This window comes from Oryzias latipes, chromosome 5 (genome assembly GCF_002234675.1).
Source record: "Oryzias latipes chromosome 5, ASM223467v1".
Classification (NCBI taxonomy): Eukaryota; Metazoa; Chordata; class Actinopteri; order Beloniformes; family Adrianichthyidae; genus Oryzias; species Oryzias latipes.
Genome location: NC_019863.2, coordinates 10,208,543 through 10,225,827, shown reverse-complemented (window position 1 = coordinate 10,225,827; position 17,285 = coordinate 10,208,543). Strand labels below are relative to the sequence as shown.

Below are 17,285 nucleotides of genomic sequence, written 5' to 3'. Positions count from 1 at the left end.
CTGCTAACGTCAGCTTGATGATATGAGAAGCTGAGAAGCTAGTGGGAGAGAGTATAAACAAAGGAGTGATGGAAAATCAGTGCATGCGTACTCCAACGGTCCCATCTACAACTTAAAGGTGTGTTTCTGATGAACAACTGCCGCTCTGCAGAAACAATGTCCTAGAAAACAACACAGCTTTTTGATTTTTGGCTAAACTTGGCATAATCATAACACGTACAATAGATCAAAAGATGGTCGGAGTCTGACTTTAAACAAGAAAACAATCTTAGTTATAATTTTAACAATATTTTTGGTAAATCCAAAGCTCTATACAGTTCAGTGCATTGTTTCATTCCAAAATGTTCAGAGAAACACACTTTGAAATTTTTCAGCCTGATGTTTTCACTGCTGATAACAAACACAACAATTCACCAGATTTTTTTTGGTTGAAAAAAATAGATTCTAGAAAGATCTGCTGACATTTTTTATTTTAGTCTGAAGTTCAAGTCTTTTTTACGATTGTTGCATCAGACACAAATCTTTGGGGTTTCATTATTCAGTTTTCCTCAACTGATGAGAGATTATTTTACACACCGACAGTATTATTTGATTCAAGAATAAGTTATGACTTAAGGCCCGTTCACACCGGGACGAATTTAGCGAATTTAGACGTCGAGTTTAACGCACCAACAAAGGGCACCAATGAGAGTGTGCACACGGACGCGAAAAAACGCCACGCGTCAAAGCGTCAAAAAAAAAAACGCCTCGGGTTCGGGTTTTTTTCGACGCGTCGCGTCGAAATCTATTCGACCAATGAGAATGGCGCTTTTGCACACGTGTCTGGAGCTTCTGAAGTTACAGTAAAACACAACTTGGGGGTGCTCAAACACAAAACTGCCTTTCTGAGCACACATTCCAGCGAAGAAGATAGACGTCAAGTAGCGTCTACACTGCCGCGAAGAAATAATGACGGACATTCTAAAATATCCCCGAACCAAGCACCAGTTGGAGCTACTGGTGCTTGAAATATTCATGTTTTCTTTTTATTATTCTGACAAGCGCGTAAATACTTGCTCTCTTCTTCTGAGTGAAAAGCGACTTTAAGAAGTGTAAAGTTGCGCAGCGCCACCTTGTGTACAGGAGTATTTCTGTTTTACATTAAGCGCCATCTAATGTCAGGGAATGAAATTGCATGTTCGCTCGGCTCATCGTCAGCGAAAATCGCCTGGGTGTGAACACAAAAAACGTGGCGAAAAACGCTGGCGAATAACGCCTGGCGAATATTCGTCCCGGTGTGTACGGGCCTTAATGCTGCATTTAAAAAAAAACATTAAAATTGTACTCAGAGCACTAAAGGGAGGCCATAAAGCTCAACACGGTATCAACATTCTTCTTTGTTTTTATACTAATTTCTCAAAGCTTTAATCCAAGTCTTTTCCATCTGTTACAGATTGAGCATACAGGCGATTGCTCTTTATCTAAAACCCTTACTATGCCTTTCCCTGTAGATATTTTTTAGTATGCTGTTTGTTCACCTCTCTGAAAATGTTTCCTCAGGTGTCCTTTGCCTTCCCATTTAAACTCTAAAAAGCAGGTTGGAGAGGAAGGAATGCAGTAATTTGAGTTCATGGTGGTGGGGATGGATTGGTGGTGGTGGTGGTGGTTGGGGGGGGGGGGGGGGGGGGGTCCAATGGAGTGGGTCACAGGATTACCTGATGAATAGCAAGCCAAAGTTTTACACTCCTGCACTGACCCACAATTAATGTAAGAATTGTAACCAAACACAAGAAAACCAGGACTTTTGACACTTTGTTGTCTTATTAAATGTTTGATTATGGGCGTGTAATGCCCTGTTTAGATACAGAAAACTCTTAAGTCTTGTAAAAAAAAAAGTCAGTTTTTTAACCTGTGCATCAGAGCAAGAGCAGAGCTCTCTTTCAGACTGACAGAAAATATTGGCTTGTACATCAACACCTCCCTCCTGCAACAGCCTTATCAGCTACCATCTTCATGTGACGACAGTTCGCTGCACATCTGCCCCATCCCTCAACTTATTAAAGAACCAAATTACCAAAAGAACAGATGGGTATCTCTGTTAACTTTTCATTATACCACAACTAATGTCAAAATATGCATGATCCCTATTGCTTCAGTTGTGGATCATCATTCAATTCATCCATCTTTGCAAGTGACTAAACACTGGATTCAAATTAGGGAAAAGTCTGGCTTTTGTAAAGATTAGCAGCCACGCAGAATCACACTTGTACATTGAAGTTAAGGTGATTTCAGATTAGGGTTGAATGCGTGTACGTTAATAAAAAAAAAGTAAGTAGAATTTCTACAAAATTAAATAAACATAAATAAAACAACAAAACAATACCACCTTAGTGAGCGTCTGATTGTAACACTTTCCCCCAATTTGATGAAATACTTGAGCACAGTAAATTTCAAAACCTTTTATGAAGAAGTTTCTACATCTCAGTGTGTTATGGTGTCAGTTGGTTGGTGTAAAAAGAGTTGCGGAGACAAAAGAAGAGATACAGAAAACAAACTTTTCACATGTTGCTAAAGCCACTGAGCTTCCATTCGAACCTGTCTGCATGTGAACATTGGGCTCTCTGTACCTATGAAGGGGAAGTCGGCCGCAGAGATGCTATCTTTACTTCTTTTATACAATGGCCTCATACACAACAGACTGAAGGCCAAAGTCACCAGTTTCCATACAGAAGTTCAGCTGCCAGGAGCAGTGCACCACCTACAGGTACATAAAAAAAGTGAGAGAGAAGATGTCAAAGCATTATTGCATTTTTTTAGTATTGATATCAAGCTTGACATTAATCATCTCATAGAACAATGTGAACAGACTGAATCTTATGCTTGGTTTTTGGATTAGAAACTCTTTATCCACTCTTTGATCATAGTTTTATTGATGAGAAATTTTTAACCAAATACAATTTAATGGAGTGACATAAGTAGATTGTTAGCAAAACCTACCAGAACAACTAAGGCCACAATCAAGGTACAGTAGAATAAAAAAAAGTTTATTTAGTAAATATGGTGCAAATCTGTGTTTCTTATATGTTTGGATAAGGAATGTTAAAAGGAAATGATTGACTGAATGTAAAAATAAATTTAAATCTTGTGAGTTTATTTAAACAAGCCAGAAGATGCACAAGACTCTTGTACTCACACATACTATTTTTATGCACAAACCAAAATCAAGAATATTCAGCCTTTGGCCTATATACAAATTATATAATATGTATATGCTAATGCTTTTACTTAACTTTTAAAAAGGAATGATAAAAAGTAAAATTGCACCTAATCAATATGCATTATGAGATTAGTTGTATTGAATTTAAAACCTGATTAATCAATGAAGATCCCTGCAGTCTAGGTTTTTTTCCCCTTTAGCATCCCTCAGCTACTTCCTCATGGCGAGACACTCTGACTGCCAACAGGAAGGATCAAAATGACAAGGGGAGACTGGAACTTGTTAGTTTTTCTGAGCAAACGTCAAGTAAAATATAGACTGTACACACATTCACATTACATTGTAAACCCTTCATCATGCACTTGCTACATTCCATGTCGTAAAGGAAACGTGCGCTCATTGAAGGAATTTCTTCACTTCTGGCTCCTCCCAGCATATTTTCCTTCTCTCCTCCCACTCGTTCACTTTCACATTTCTCCACCTCTACTGGACCATTCTTTACTCTGAGTCTCTTTGTTTTGGCAGCTACTTCTACTATGAACTTCCAGGGATGATGTAACATATCAGTGAAGAAGACTCCTAATATTTACACATTACTGGTAGCAGTTTTCTGAGGGGAAGATCTACAACATAATCTGAGCCATGGTCTGATCCTAAGAGGGGAGTCAGTGAAACGCACTGAAATGCTTAAATTGTGCAAATATCAATCACAAAACCAATCTGCCTGGACTAAAATACTTAACAAGCTAGACTCAGGAGGTCAAATAAAAAAATAAAACCCTTCTTACTTAATCCGTGCAACCAGCTGCGCTGCTGACCTGTTTTCAATGGGGCCAAGCCGCCTGCAAGCACTGTGCATTCTTTTCAAAAAGGATTTGACCATTTTTAGGCAGCTCATTAATGTAATAAAAGATCATGCATCACTCAGCCTCACAGGCACTTCCTGGTCAACACCTTTACACTTTGGCCGGGAACTAAAGTGGTTTTTGTCATTTAAAACATCCCCTTGGTCATTAAACTTTGACAACAAATTGAAAGTAAAATGAGATTTTTCTGTGATTTTACTTTAGGAAAATGTGTCTTAAACATAAAACTAATATGCGATTGAATTTCAAAATATTCAGCAAAAACTCATTACTTCTGTAAGTCTTTAACAAATGGTGAGATACGCAACATCAACAATAGGTCACTCCTGTTGTATCATAATATAATATATATATATATGTATATGTGTGTATGTCCATATATGTCAAGTGTATTTGTAAACTGCGTGCTCCCACACTTGCAAAGGGACAGGACTGGACCAAGGATTTCACTCTTTCCAAGTCTTTTATTAGCAACAGTAGTTGGCAGTAGGTGGTAGTAGTTGGAAGTTATTGAACATTGTTGAAAATAGGAAGTAGGAAGTAGGTAGAGTGGGGATAGGTGAAAAACCTTTAAACAATCAAAACAAAACCTTTAATCAATAAACTGCTCAGCATATTTAAATCAAACATAAGGTAAACCAGGTAAGTAAATTAAGATGAAATCTAAACCAACAATTTGTAACCAAGAAAATTAAACCAACAACTCAGTTTAAATTGTAGGAAACTTAAATACAATTTATCTTAACTTAAGTAGATTATTTTACCAATAATTATCTTTTTCCAGTTTAACAAATATATATAATTTCAAAACAAACATTTGTAGGACATTTTACAACATTATTTTTTCTTTTAATCCAATACAACAATGTGACATATTAAAGTCCAGCATTGAGCTTACCAGTAGCCCTTTATAGTCCAAGCCCCACTCACGCAGTGGTTTGAGTTTAGCATCCAAGTTCGTGGAAACTGCCGTCATCCAGCTCAGTTCTTACACAAGCAGTGGTGAAATGCCGTTTTAAGCGTTCCCAGCTTCCGCGCTGATTGCGTTCATTCAGTTCAGCTGGTAACGGCGCGCGTGTATTGTCCTCCGTGCTGAGCGCACGCAGGCTGCTGCGCGCTCATGTGTGAGGTGCTGCGCGTTCATGTGAGGCACTGCGCACTCCAGGTCACAGCGAGGCAACCACCTCCGCTGATCAGCGTGACACCTCCCACTCGATCTTGTGGCACTGTCCTGAAAGATCGTACTTCCTCAGGCGAGCTGGTCTCTATGAACTTGCTCCTCCACTGGCAAGAGGACAACGAGGCGTCGGACGTCTCGATGCAGGATGGTACTCTGACAGCTCTTTGAGGATTCAGAATCTCCAGCGACAGGAACTGGCTTTGGAGACCTCACCACACTGAAAGCACCATAACTTGGGGAGACCTTTACATAGATATCTCGAACAACACCTCTCTTGTCAGTACTCACACCAACCACTCTTGCAAGCTTGAACTGACCTCGTAATGCGTTCTGGTCACAGAGCCAAACGACATCTCCAACGGCAACGTTCCTTTCAGCAGTATGCCACTTACTGCGAATGAATAGATTGGGACCGGCCAGTTGGCTCCAGGACTTCCAGAAGTAGTTGACTTGGCTTTGAATTTCCTTTAGTCTCTTCAGAGGGTAGGTGGTGTAATCAAATGACTTGAAGTCTCCACTCGTTGAGGCTCTACCAAGCAGCAAGGTGTTTGGACTGATGGACTCTATGCGTTCCTCTTGACTCTGGATTTTGGCATCAATGGGTCTTTCGTTGGCTAGGTTGGAATCTAGCTGAAGTGTTGTTAGGAACTCGCTGAAAGTAAGGCCTTCTACCTTGCGAAGACTCAACAGAGCTCTTTTGGTGACTCTAACAGCAGCTTCAGCAGCCCCGTTTCTGTGAGGTGAATCAGCAGGGTGGATCTTCCATGTCCAGTGGGTTCCATTTCTGGTGGCATATTCTTCTAGTGATGCTTCGTTTTGCTCTCTCAGGAAACTATACATGTCCTTTAGTATAGGTTTTGCTCCTATAAAGTTTGTGCCTGAGTCAGACCAGATTTTTCGGGGGTGGCCTCGGACGGCAGTGAACCTCTGGTAGGCAAGCAAGAAGCTCTCTGTTGATAGCGTATTTGCTAGTTCAACGTGGATGGCTCGACTGGACATACAGCAGAAAACGACGCCCCATACTTTCATGGTCACTCGCCTCTTTATATCATCCTTTACATGGTATGGTCCAAACAGGTCAACGGATGTAAACTGAAATGGTGCAGCAGGACTTGATCTTTCCTCAGGTAAGTCCCCCATGATTTGCCGACAGGTTCTCGCTTTGGCCTTTTTGCAGAGGATGCACTTGATTACGACCTTTTGGGCGAGAATTCTTCCCTTGATGACCCATGCCTTCCTCCTCATTCTCAGTAGGGTTCCAGCCACTCCTTCATGCCCCTCTCCATGAGCTTCTCTGGCTAAGAGGGTAGAGATCCAGGCTTGGAATGGTAGAAGGGGAACAGCTTTTACATCCTCTTTGAAAGTCTGGATTCTGCCACCACACACTAAAAGTCCAGTTGACTGGTCTCTGTAGACAACGAGCCTGTCTGTTGTGGTACTTTGAAAGTTCACGCCCTGTTGTGCCGCCAGGCAAAGGTCTCTGAATGCATCTTCTCTTTCAAAGACTGTGATGACACCCGATGACTGTACTGCCTCCCACTTTTCTTTGTCTTTGGTCTTGACATGTAAAAACTTTTTTGCTGCTCTCCAGATGAATGCAATGGTCTTGACCAGTTTCCTCAGATCACTGAAGCGCCTTTCGTCTACCAGCTCTTTGATTGTTGTTCCTGCAGGTGGTCTTCTGGAGTCTTTGACTAGATTATGGTCTTTCAGGTGAGTCTTGGTAACTATTGCTGTAAAAGTCTTTTTCTGGATTTTAGCGACATTGTCTCTGGCTTGTGCAGCAACGTCTCTGGCGGATTTCTTCGGCCACTCATCTGTAGGGAGTTTAAGAAACTTTGGACCCGACTGCCACTCCGAGTCCTCAGTCAAAAGTTCAGGACTGGCCCCTCTGGTGATGATGTCCGCGATATTTGTTTGTCCTGGAATCCACCACCAGTCGTCAACGTTCGTGCTGCTCTGGATCTCACCTACTCGATTCGCGAAGGTCTGGTAACCATAACTCTCACGCTGAATGGCGCCCAGGACTGTCTGACTGTCAAGATGAAACCACTCCTTGACGTCAATTCTGCAGTGTCTCTGGAAATAGTTCTTCAGTCGAGCTGCAAAGACTGCTCCACATATCTCTGCTTTAACAGGATCACCTTTGTGGTCAAGAGGAGTCAGCTTGGCTTTAGACTCGACCAGTCTCACGACGACACCATCGCTGCAGCTCCAACGAAGGTACATCACAGCACCATATGCGTGTTCGCTGCCATCTGAAAAGGTAATGCCAATTGGTTGTGCGCAAGGATCTAATGGAGTCAGGGAGCGAGTGAATCGAAGTTGGCTCAGGACAGCATATTCTTCGAGCAGTTGTATGGCGTCTTCTCTGAGTTCTTTGGATAAGGCAGCATCCCAGGTGTCTTCTTCTAAAGAGTACTTTGCTTTTGCTTCCTGAAAGGCTCTCCTGACAAGAATGGCCCCTTTTTGTTTTGCAGGAGTCACAAGTCCAAGGGGGTCATATAGTCCAGAGACTTGGCTCAGCAGTTGTCTTCTTGTCAGCGGATCTGGAGTTTGGGTTCTTACTTCTTCCTTAAGCAGGTCTTGGCCGAGGCGCATCTTTTTCTTCTTTTTAGAGAAGTTTACTGCAGCCATAACATGGAGTTTGTCGTCGTCTATTGTGTAGCCTAGGCCAAGGGCTTTGTTGTCATCTTCGGTGAGCTGGTTTGGCAGGATCATAACCTCTGGGTGCTCTGTCTTCTCATCTCTGGGCTTCCTCCCACTTTGACCTGAATAGACCCAAGGCTTCATGTAGAACCCGCCTGCTCTCAGGATGCGTTCGATGTTAGACGTGAGGAGGTTTAGATGGTCAAGGTTGTTGTGAGAAGTTAAGATGTCATCCACATATGCATCTTCTTCAAGTACACGTCTTTCCTCTTTTAGGTGACTGAATGGAGGTAGGTTGGCAGTCTCTCGCATGGCAACCTGGGCGATGCAACCGGCAGGTTTATCTCCGATGTTTACCCTGGTGATAGCATAGTCTTCTATCTCAGACTCTTCCGTGTCACGCCAGAGAAATCGATGCAGATGGACCTCTCTCTCCTCCAACCAGACAGAGTTGTACATTTTACGGATGTCACCAAGCGCAGCAAAGACCCCAGCACGAAACCTCAGCAGGACGGCTCTTGTTGGATTCAGGACATCTGGACCTTTGATCAGCATGTCGTTCAGGCTGAGACCTCTGTACTTCTGACTACTGTTCCACACCAATCTCACTGGGGTGGAGACAGAGTGTGGGTTTGGTGCAATTAAGTGGCTGACATACCACACTGGCCCAGTCCAGCTCTGTAGAAGGTTTTTGGACAGCTTCACTGCAGCTTTACGAACGATCATTTCGTGAACTTGTGAGGTGTAGGCTGTCTTCCACTCAGGTTCTTTCGACAGTTGTTTTTCTGTCCTGAGGAAAGTTGCTTCTACTGCTCTTCTGTTGTTGGGCAGAGATTCCAGCTCTGCGGTCCACGGATACTTTGCGTGCCAGTGTGGTTCAGGGCTGTGTTCATCTCCGGTCACATAAGTCAGGCCATTTCTTATGATCTCCATTTCTCTCTCTTCAGCGAGTGTCATTTCTTTTCCTCCAGGCTGGCAGTTCCCGCAGCGGCAACCTCCACATTTTGGCTCACAGGCGGCTCCAATACTCTCCCATTTCCACCATTTTAGGAACTCTTTGCTGCTGGTGGCTGTATTGGATTGGACCTCAGGTTGGTTAGTGTACTGACGGGAAACTGACTCTTTAGAAGTAAGTTCATTGTACTTAACAGCCGCAGTTCTCATGGATCTTGCAAAGTGAGTCTTTGACGTATGAGCTGTTACAGTAACTTCCTCAAAGAGGTTCGGGTGCGTGCCTCCGACCGTCTTGCCTAGTGGGCCATCCCAGAGCACCAGATCACCGATTGAGCGAACTTTCTGAGGTACGAGCTGACCTTCTTTGTGGCTAATCAGTAGCTGGATCTCTTTGGGTCTCACGAGGTCTTTGAAGGCAACATCTGGGAAGATCCTCTGTAGCTTGTTGCTGAAACATGTCTATGAACTTCTGCAATTTCATCAAGTCCATAGCAGATGAGTTGATGTGACTTGAGAGTCCCTCTTGGAGTGCTCACACGTATTTTGAGGAGGTAACGCTTTGTTGCAACGGACACCTTCATTCCTCCAACGCCATGGACCACTAATGTGACGTTCTCACCCTGAAGGTTCAGCTTGCTTGCAGCTTGATGCGTTATATAATTTGTGTCAGAAGCCAGATCAATGAGAGTCCCAACTCTCTGTCCATCGTTGGCAGTGACATTGAGGAGCATCAAGATGACTGGATACTCGTGTAAGCCATGCTCCTCCAGAAGGCCCCTCTCAGCTGCAGCAGAGTTGTATGCACGAGACATGACGTTGCAGAAAGCGTCTCGACACTGCTGGGCCAGCTCAGGTGAAAGTTTGGAGAAGAATGCTTCTTGGACCTCAGTGAATTTCTTTCCTTCTGCTCTCACTGGCGTGGACTTTGATGACCTCTGGGAATAGTCTCTGGATAATGGACACAGAAGATAGTGGTGTTGGTCTTTGCACTCTGGGTTGCCACACAGGTAAGTGGATTTTCTGCAGGGTTCACCATTATGAACTTCAAGGCATCTCCTGCAGGCGCCAAGCTGCTGCACTGTGTCTCTTTTCTCTGAAAGCTTTGAGGTCCTAAATTTTCTGCAGACGTAAAGCTTTTTCTTGTGTCTTGTGTCTCCGCAGATTATGCAGCCTGCTTCACTAGTAGACTTTGTGGTCTTTGTTCTAGCATATTTTACTGCAACCTTTGTCTTCTCTTTGGCAGGGTCGATGTCCCTCAGTTGCTCTAATTGTTCATAAATTGCTTCTTGGGAATGCAGGAATCCAAGCAACTTATCAAAGCGATTTTGGTGGTTCACAAAATTCTTCTGGTCCGCAGCATAGGTCAACCAATCTTTCTTCAGATTTTCTGGCAGCTTGCTTTCTATGGACTTTGTGACTAGGGGGTTCTTTAAGGCCTCTGCACTGTCTAGTTGACTCAGATCGTAGAGCGCTTTTTCAACAGCTTGGATCAGCTCCACAACTCTTCTCGGGTTGTTTCCCCTGACAGGTGGAATGGCTTGTAGCTCTTCAATGATCTCTAGTGCAATGGCAGTCTGGTTCCCATACCGGTTCTCGAGGACTCTGAAGATCTCATCTGCTTTTGCGCAAGTTGACAGACGTAGATCTTTGGCCACCTTCTCTTCGAGACTATCGAGCAGTTGAAACTTCCGGACTTCTCTGGACCCGGTTGGTTCCCCTTGCTTCTGCAGAGCCTCCCATTCTCCCTTCCATCTGTAATAGTCACGTTGAATGCCGGTAAACTTTGGTAGAGCTGTGGCTTTGAGCTTTATAGCTGCTACACTGCTGTGGGCTGTAACAGGGTGACGTTCAGTGTCCTCTTTGATGCTTGCTGCTTTAATGAAGGCAGCCTTCCTTGACACCAACTTGGGCAGGCATAACTCTAGCTCTCTAAGGCGGCGATCAAAGTCTCTTTGCTCGGCAGGTGGCGCCCAGCGATTCCAGATCTGATGCTCTTTTTTGACCTTGTACACCAGCTTCTCAAGGTTGGTGAGCATAAAATCATATGCCCCCAGTGGCGTGTCTGGCTGAGTGGAAGAGACATTCTCACACTCTGCCTCTGCAACTTGAAGCGCCAGCAACAGTTCTTTTTCCCCATACGAGGCCCACAATGTCTCTCGAACCAGGAGCTTAACTTCTTTTAATCTTTGCTCACATTCTTTCTCCGTCTTTTCTATGTCGGCTCTTTGTAGATCGCTCAGCCCTGGTGCGCCCTCTGTTGCGTTGCGCTGTTCCAGATATGCGGCTTTCACGTCTTCGTTTGCCTCCATTACTCTGGAGCCCTCCATTGAAAGCACTTTGAAGTTTTCCTGTAGCTCCTCCACAGACATCTCCATGTGGGTCCTCACAATGTTATTGGTCAATCGGGAAAAAAGTCTTTTTGCTGTGGTCCGCTCCACTTTTAATTCCTCGAGTGTTTTTGACTCGGCCATGCTGCTCTTTCTTTAGCTGTTGGATGGACGGCAGGTAAGTCTCCAGGCCCCCTTTGTGGAGTCTTCTCCCTCCCTCTTGGTGGTGGGCTTTAAGTGGAGTCTTCACTGTTGCACGTGATTCACACTGTTGCACGTGATTCACACTGTTGCACGTGATTCACACTGTTGCACGTGATTCACACTGTTGCACTTGGTTTTTCACTGTCGCACGTGGTTTTTCACTGTCGCACTTGGTTTTTCACTGTCGCACTTGGTTTTTCACTGTCAAGTGTATTTGTAAACTGCGTGCTCCCACACTTGCAAAGGGACAGGACTGGACCAAGGATTTCACTCTTTCCAAGTCTTTTATTAGCAACAGTAGTTGGCAGTAGGTGGTAGTAGTTGGAAGTTATTGAACATTGTTGAAAATAGGAAGTAGGAAGTAGGTAGAGTGGGGATAGGTGAAAAACCTTTAAACAATCAAAACAAAACCTTTAATCAATAAACTGCTCAGCATATTTAAATCAAACATAAGGTAAACCAGGTAAGTAAATTAAGATGAAATCTAAACCAACAATTTGTAACCAAGAAAATTAAACCAACAACTCAGTTTAAATTGTAGGAAACTTAAATACAATTTATCTTAACTTAAGTAGATTATTTTACCAATAATTATCTTTTTCCAGTTTAACAAATATATATAATTTCAAAACAAACATTTGTAGGACATTTTACAACATTATTTTTTCTTTTAATCCAATACAACAATGTGACATATTAAAGTCCAGCATTGAGCTTACCAGTAGCCCTTTATAGTCCAAGCCCCACTCACGCAGTGGTTTGAGTTTAGCATCCAAGTTCGTGGAAACTGCCGTCATCCAGCTCAGTTCTTACACAAGCAGTGGTGAAATGCCGTTTTAAGCGTTCCCAGCTTCCGCGCTGATAGCGTTCATTCAGTTCAGCTGGTAACGGCGCGCGTGTATTGTCCTCCGTGCTGAGCGCACGCAGGCTGCTGCGCGCTCATGTGTGAGGTGCTGCGCGTTCATGTGAGGCACTGCGCACTCCAGGTCACAGCGAGGCAACCACCTCCGCTGATCAGCGTGACAATATATATTATATATATATATATATATATATATATATATATATATATATATATATATATATATATATATATATATATATATATATATATATATACATATATATATATATATATACATATATATATACATATACATATATATATATATATATATATATATATATATATATATATATATATATATATATATATATGTATATATATATATATATATATATATATATATATATATATGTATATATATATATATGTATATGTGTGTATGTCCATATATATTATATATATATATATATATATATATATATATATATATGGTTTAACAATCCTACAAGTAGCAAAATGATCAGGTTTCCTATTCTTTAATTGATATTTTAATCGGATTTTTACTTGATGAGGTTCTTCAGGTTACTCTGTCTTCCAGGAGGGGGCAAATTCAGTTAAAGGATTACTGTCAAAAACTATCCTTCAAATGACTCTGTAAGCTTCACTTTCATTTATTTCCAAACTGTGAGAGAAGTGATAACTTCCTCAATGTCTGATCTCCTTCCCTTTGTGAGTCTGCTTCTGTCTGTCTCTCTTAGATAGATGTCAGTGAAAAATCTTTCAAAATAATTGGAATTTCAGTTTTCTGCAACTTTCTCATGCTTTTTCAACGGCATATCCCTTTTTTTTCGGCAGTTTGTTTTTGTTTTTGTGTTCATGTAATTTTTGCAGACAAATTAATGCAGTGAAATCAATCAAATCAATGATAAGGAATAGTATTTGTGCATTATTTTTCCTTCTCCCGAATAATGAAGTTTTTTCTTTCGGAAAAGTACTTGTGCTATGTAAGAATGGTGAATACTGTTTTGATAAAAAATGAATCTTACAAAATGAAACAGTTTTCTGTTTCATTTTGTAAGCAAACATCAAATCCCCAAAAACTGTCAGGAAGTGGTGGTGTAGGGCCCAACATGCAGGAGACCAGGCTTGATGGCAGGAACTTAATCATTTAATAAACTTGAACATGACAAAACCCATGGAGAAACAACAAGCCGACCAAGGAGATGGCAATGACAATAAAGAACTGAAAACCAGACACTTACATACACTGAGAGTATCGGTAATTAACAACGGCTGTAGATGATCATCAACATTAACCTGATGTGACTGACACGAGCTCAAAACAGAACATGATTGAACCCAAATTCAGGAGCACAATCCTCACAACAGATATTCATATTTATGGTTCAGCAGAATAGGTTTGATGTTAATCTATATTTTTGCTTTTAATTTTGGGACACTGATACAAAGACTGTGTTCATTATGGAACTCCAAACTCGTTTTCTGTCTTTCTTATCCTCGCAGTTTTTGTTAACTAATGAAAACCACAGAAAGCTATTATATAATATGAGTATTTAACATACACTCATGCCATGACTTCTGGGTCCCAATACCACAGAGGCAAAGAGCAGCTGCATTTTGCAACTGTTTACGGCAAAAAGCTTAAATATTGCGAAAAGCAGTTCCTGATCATGCCCCCCCAAAAAACCCAGTGAATCTGAAGAAATCAAGAAGTTGCCTGATTTCCTGTTAGAGAAAGTTAAGAAGTGAGCGCCATTTATAGACAGAAGGAAACATGTTGAACCAAAACCACAAGTTTGTGATGTTTTCTGTTTGGTTGTAAATCTCTTTGACATATTTTACAGAAACTTACTACAGAAACTTTTAATCACTCGGATTTATCTTTTATTGTTTTAAAAACCTTTTTGGGTTTGACACTTTTTATTATGCATACAGTATAAGTTTCGCAAGTGCAATTCAAAGAATATAATGACCATAAGTGCTTTTAGTCTCAACTTATCAGTCATCACACAGATTTCACATAAAATGAGACTGTAGAATCTGTTTCTGGCATGTTGACGCTGTCTGACTGCTAAAATTAACTCTTTTCAAAGAAGTTAGTATAACACTTTTGTCTTGATTTTCTTCCAAACCTCAGTTTCAGGTTCTTACATGCTTGGAAAGAATGTTGTGACTTGCAAATCATCTCTATCATTAACCATTACAATGTGTAATTAAGTAGATGGTGCATGTCTAAGCTTGGGGCAAAATTTGGTACAGTCTTAGTGAAAGGCAAATGCCACATTCTGGACAAAGATAAAAAAACAAAACAATCAGACATAAAGAGGTGTCTGATAGGGTATGTGCAATGGAGACAGATGTGCTTTCATTTCTGGCAATACCCGAAAACGTCCCACATTTTACAGACTTTGTTGAATTAGATTGTGTGTTCATGATCACCTGTTGAACCAGAAGGAGAGAATTAAAACTGTGACTGAATAATCTGGAAGACACTGAAGGCATGCTCACCTACATTTTTTTTCTTTGTCAATTCTGAAGTCTGTATATTGGTTTAATTCATTGAAAAAGAAAACATAACATAAACAGAACTGAGAGCTTGTCATTTAAAATTTAGTTTTTATGATATCATGTTTTAAACATGTTTTTGTTCACCTGTTTAACCTTGTTTTGAGGGGAACACCAAACACTCCTGAGACCAAGAACAAATGTATTTATTCTTTTTATAAAAAAAAAAATTAGGTGTTGGGATTTAAAATAAAGTTGCTGGAAAGCAACCATAAAAAAAATCTATCTTTATAAATTTTACAACGTATCCATTCAAATTAAAAGGACTTGACTTTTCTAGTAAATCCTGATTAATGGAATAATTTACTGAATTAAAAATATTTAGTTTACTCTACACCCTGCAATAACATGGTGACCTGTTCAGGGTGTGACCCACCTTCACCCAACAGTGGTTGGGATGGCTCCAGCAGCCTAGTGACCCCAAAAGGGAATCAGCAGGATTAGAAGATGTATGGATGATGGAAGTTTACTTTACCTCTGCAGAAAAAAATGGCTGACATTTGAATCTGTTTCATTTTACTGGCCGTAAACATTAGTTGTTCCACCAATAGGAGTAATTTTTAACAATCTCCATATTTTTTTCAATTCAAAGTGCTGTAACAGCTCAAAACCCAATGTTTGGTCTGCAGAGGTCAACGGCACACTTCTAGATCTAAACTTTCCCTTCCTTCTGTCTCATCTTCTCTCTTTGAAATTTATTCCTTCAAAATGTTACATTTGAACAAATGGTGAGATACGGTTTTTTTGAATGAATATTTAAAAGGAACTCTCCATCTGTCAGAGGAGTCATTAAAAAAAGCAAGGCAAATAATCTGAGATCCAGTACAGAAGACATAAAAAAGGGACATTATGAGGAAAAAGTCAGCTCTGAATTCTTATTGTACATTTTGCAGAAGTTTCTACACTGCATGGTATGAACTAATGTTTGTATTTGGTTTTTAATCAAATCAGCTGTTTTTGTCTTGTATGCTTTCTACTTCAAACAACAACCAACAATTAAAGAAACACTTGCTGCTCTAAATAGTTGTTGGTTTTTCTTATCAGCAGCTTGAGTTTAAGAAGGAAGCGGCAGAACTTTCATTTCCTGTATCCAGTCCAGCAACAAGAACACCATTCTTCAATCACACTCTAGCAGCCTCCTGCTGCTGCCAATTCTCTTTCTTTTTCCTGAAGAAATGACACTTCCCAACACCGTTAGAACATTTCTGCTGCTGCAATGCAAACTGAAGGAGCTTTTCCACTGGTAAATATTTCGTAGTTGTACCTTGAAAATAAAATGTGCTGAGTTTTATCAACTATCTTCAAATTTCTTTGTCTATTTATATCATAATTTCAAAGACATTTGATGAACAGAGAAGTACAAATTATTTTTAAGAAAAACACAGCTAAAATACCTACAGAATGGCCAAATGAACATTTATCGTAAGAAAAAAAAAACTGCTGCGTATTAAACTGAAATTTTACGTTTTATAAACACACTAAAGAAAATTCGACACAAAATGAACAGATATGTTCACTATTCATGGTCTGTCCCCCAAATTTTTTTAAACATTTTTCTAATAGAACAAAATTATTCTGACCTGGGATTCCTTTTTAAAACGTAAAACTTAGAGAATGATTTTTTTCATAGATACAGCCTAAAGCTTAAAACACTGATGGTCAATTTGGGGTTTCTCAGTTGTTGAACCCTAAATAACAGAAAATGACAAACTGAATCAGCTGTTTAGGTTATTTGCTTGACAATTACCCCTCTCACTGTATCACTGAAAAACAAAACTTTATGAACCCAAATGTCTACAGTTTTTTCTTTTTGCTTGGTTTATTGCTGTATTTTTAGGTTATTTGGAACATTAACAGATAACTTTATAAAAAAATAGAAACAAAGAAAACTGACATAATCAAAGTTGATTGACGTTTTCTAAAATAGTTTTGTTATAGAAGCTTCACATACTTCACAAGACTTTCCTCTTTTAAGGTCAGTATCTTTTAAGAATAAAAAAAACTCTGAAAATCCATCAGATGTGATCGTTAAAACCAAATAGTTTAAACTTGAAGCTCAATTGTAGCTTGCATGCATCCTTACTGTACACTTGATGTGGAGGCATACCATGTGATTACTCTTTCATTGGACATGTGGGCTGCAGCTGCAGCTGCAGGCATTTTCCCAATTATTGCCATTATAAAGTGCAAGGAAGTGTTGATGTTTTTTTCCACATTTTCGCCTCTTAACAGCACACAACTGTATTGACATAATTTTATCTTTTTTTCTCTAAGATATAAAGAGCTATCCCTCTTTTTTTCTATAATGTTTTTTATTTCAATTGAATCAAACTCAACCATACTAGGAAAATTGTTGTCTTGTGCTAGAAAAAACCCACATTCAGTTATTTGAGTCATTTTGAATGATCAAATTCTTCTTGATTGACTATGAATTTATCTAAAGAGAGCCAATAATTATTTGGCATTTTTGTCTTTC

The 17,285-nt window shown here is 40.4% G+C and overlaps 2 protein-coding genes across 2 annotated transcripts; both read right to left on the bottom strand.

Moving 5' to 3' along the window:
- Positions 1 to 4,506: 4,506 nt before the first annotated feature.
- Positions 4,507 to 9,243, bottom strand: LOC105357885. Its single transcript, XM_023954885.1, has 2 exons — positions 4,961 to 9,243; positions 4,507 to 4,630 (listed from the first exon to the last, which is right to left on the bottom strand). The coding sequence occupies exon 1, from the start codon at positions 9,053 to 9,055 to the stop codon at positions 5,312 to 5,314; it is 3,744 nt and encodes a 1,247-aa protein (XP_023810653.1). The 5' UTR covers positions 9,056 to 9,243; the 3' UTR covers positions 4,507 to 4,630; positions 4,961 to 5,311.
- On the bottom strand, positions 9,225 to 12,228 carry LOC110014190. The gene is made up of 2 exons (XM_023954886.1): positions 12,096 to 12,228; positions 9,225 to 11,765 (listed from the first exon to the last, which is right to left on the bottom strand). Exon 2 carries the CDS (start codon positions 11,314 to 11,316, stop codon positions 9,244 to 9,246), a length of 2,073 nt encoding a protein of 690 aa, XP_023810654.1. The 5' UTR covers positions 11,317 to 11,765; positions 12,096 to 12,228; the 3' UTR covers positions 9,225 to 9,243.
- Between the last annotated feature and the right edge of the window lie 5,057 nt (positions 12,229 to 17,285).

Excerpts from the sequence above, each read along its gene's own strand:
- LOC105357885 (XM_023954885.1), bottom strand. The coding sequence starts at position 9,055 with ATGAGAACTGCGGCTGTTAAGTACAATGAACTTACTTCTAAAGAGTCA.
- LOC110014190 (XM_023954886.1), bottom strand. The coding sequence starts at position 11,316 with ATGGCCGAGTCAAAAACACTCGAGGAATTAAAAGTGGAGCGGACCACA.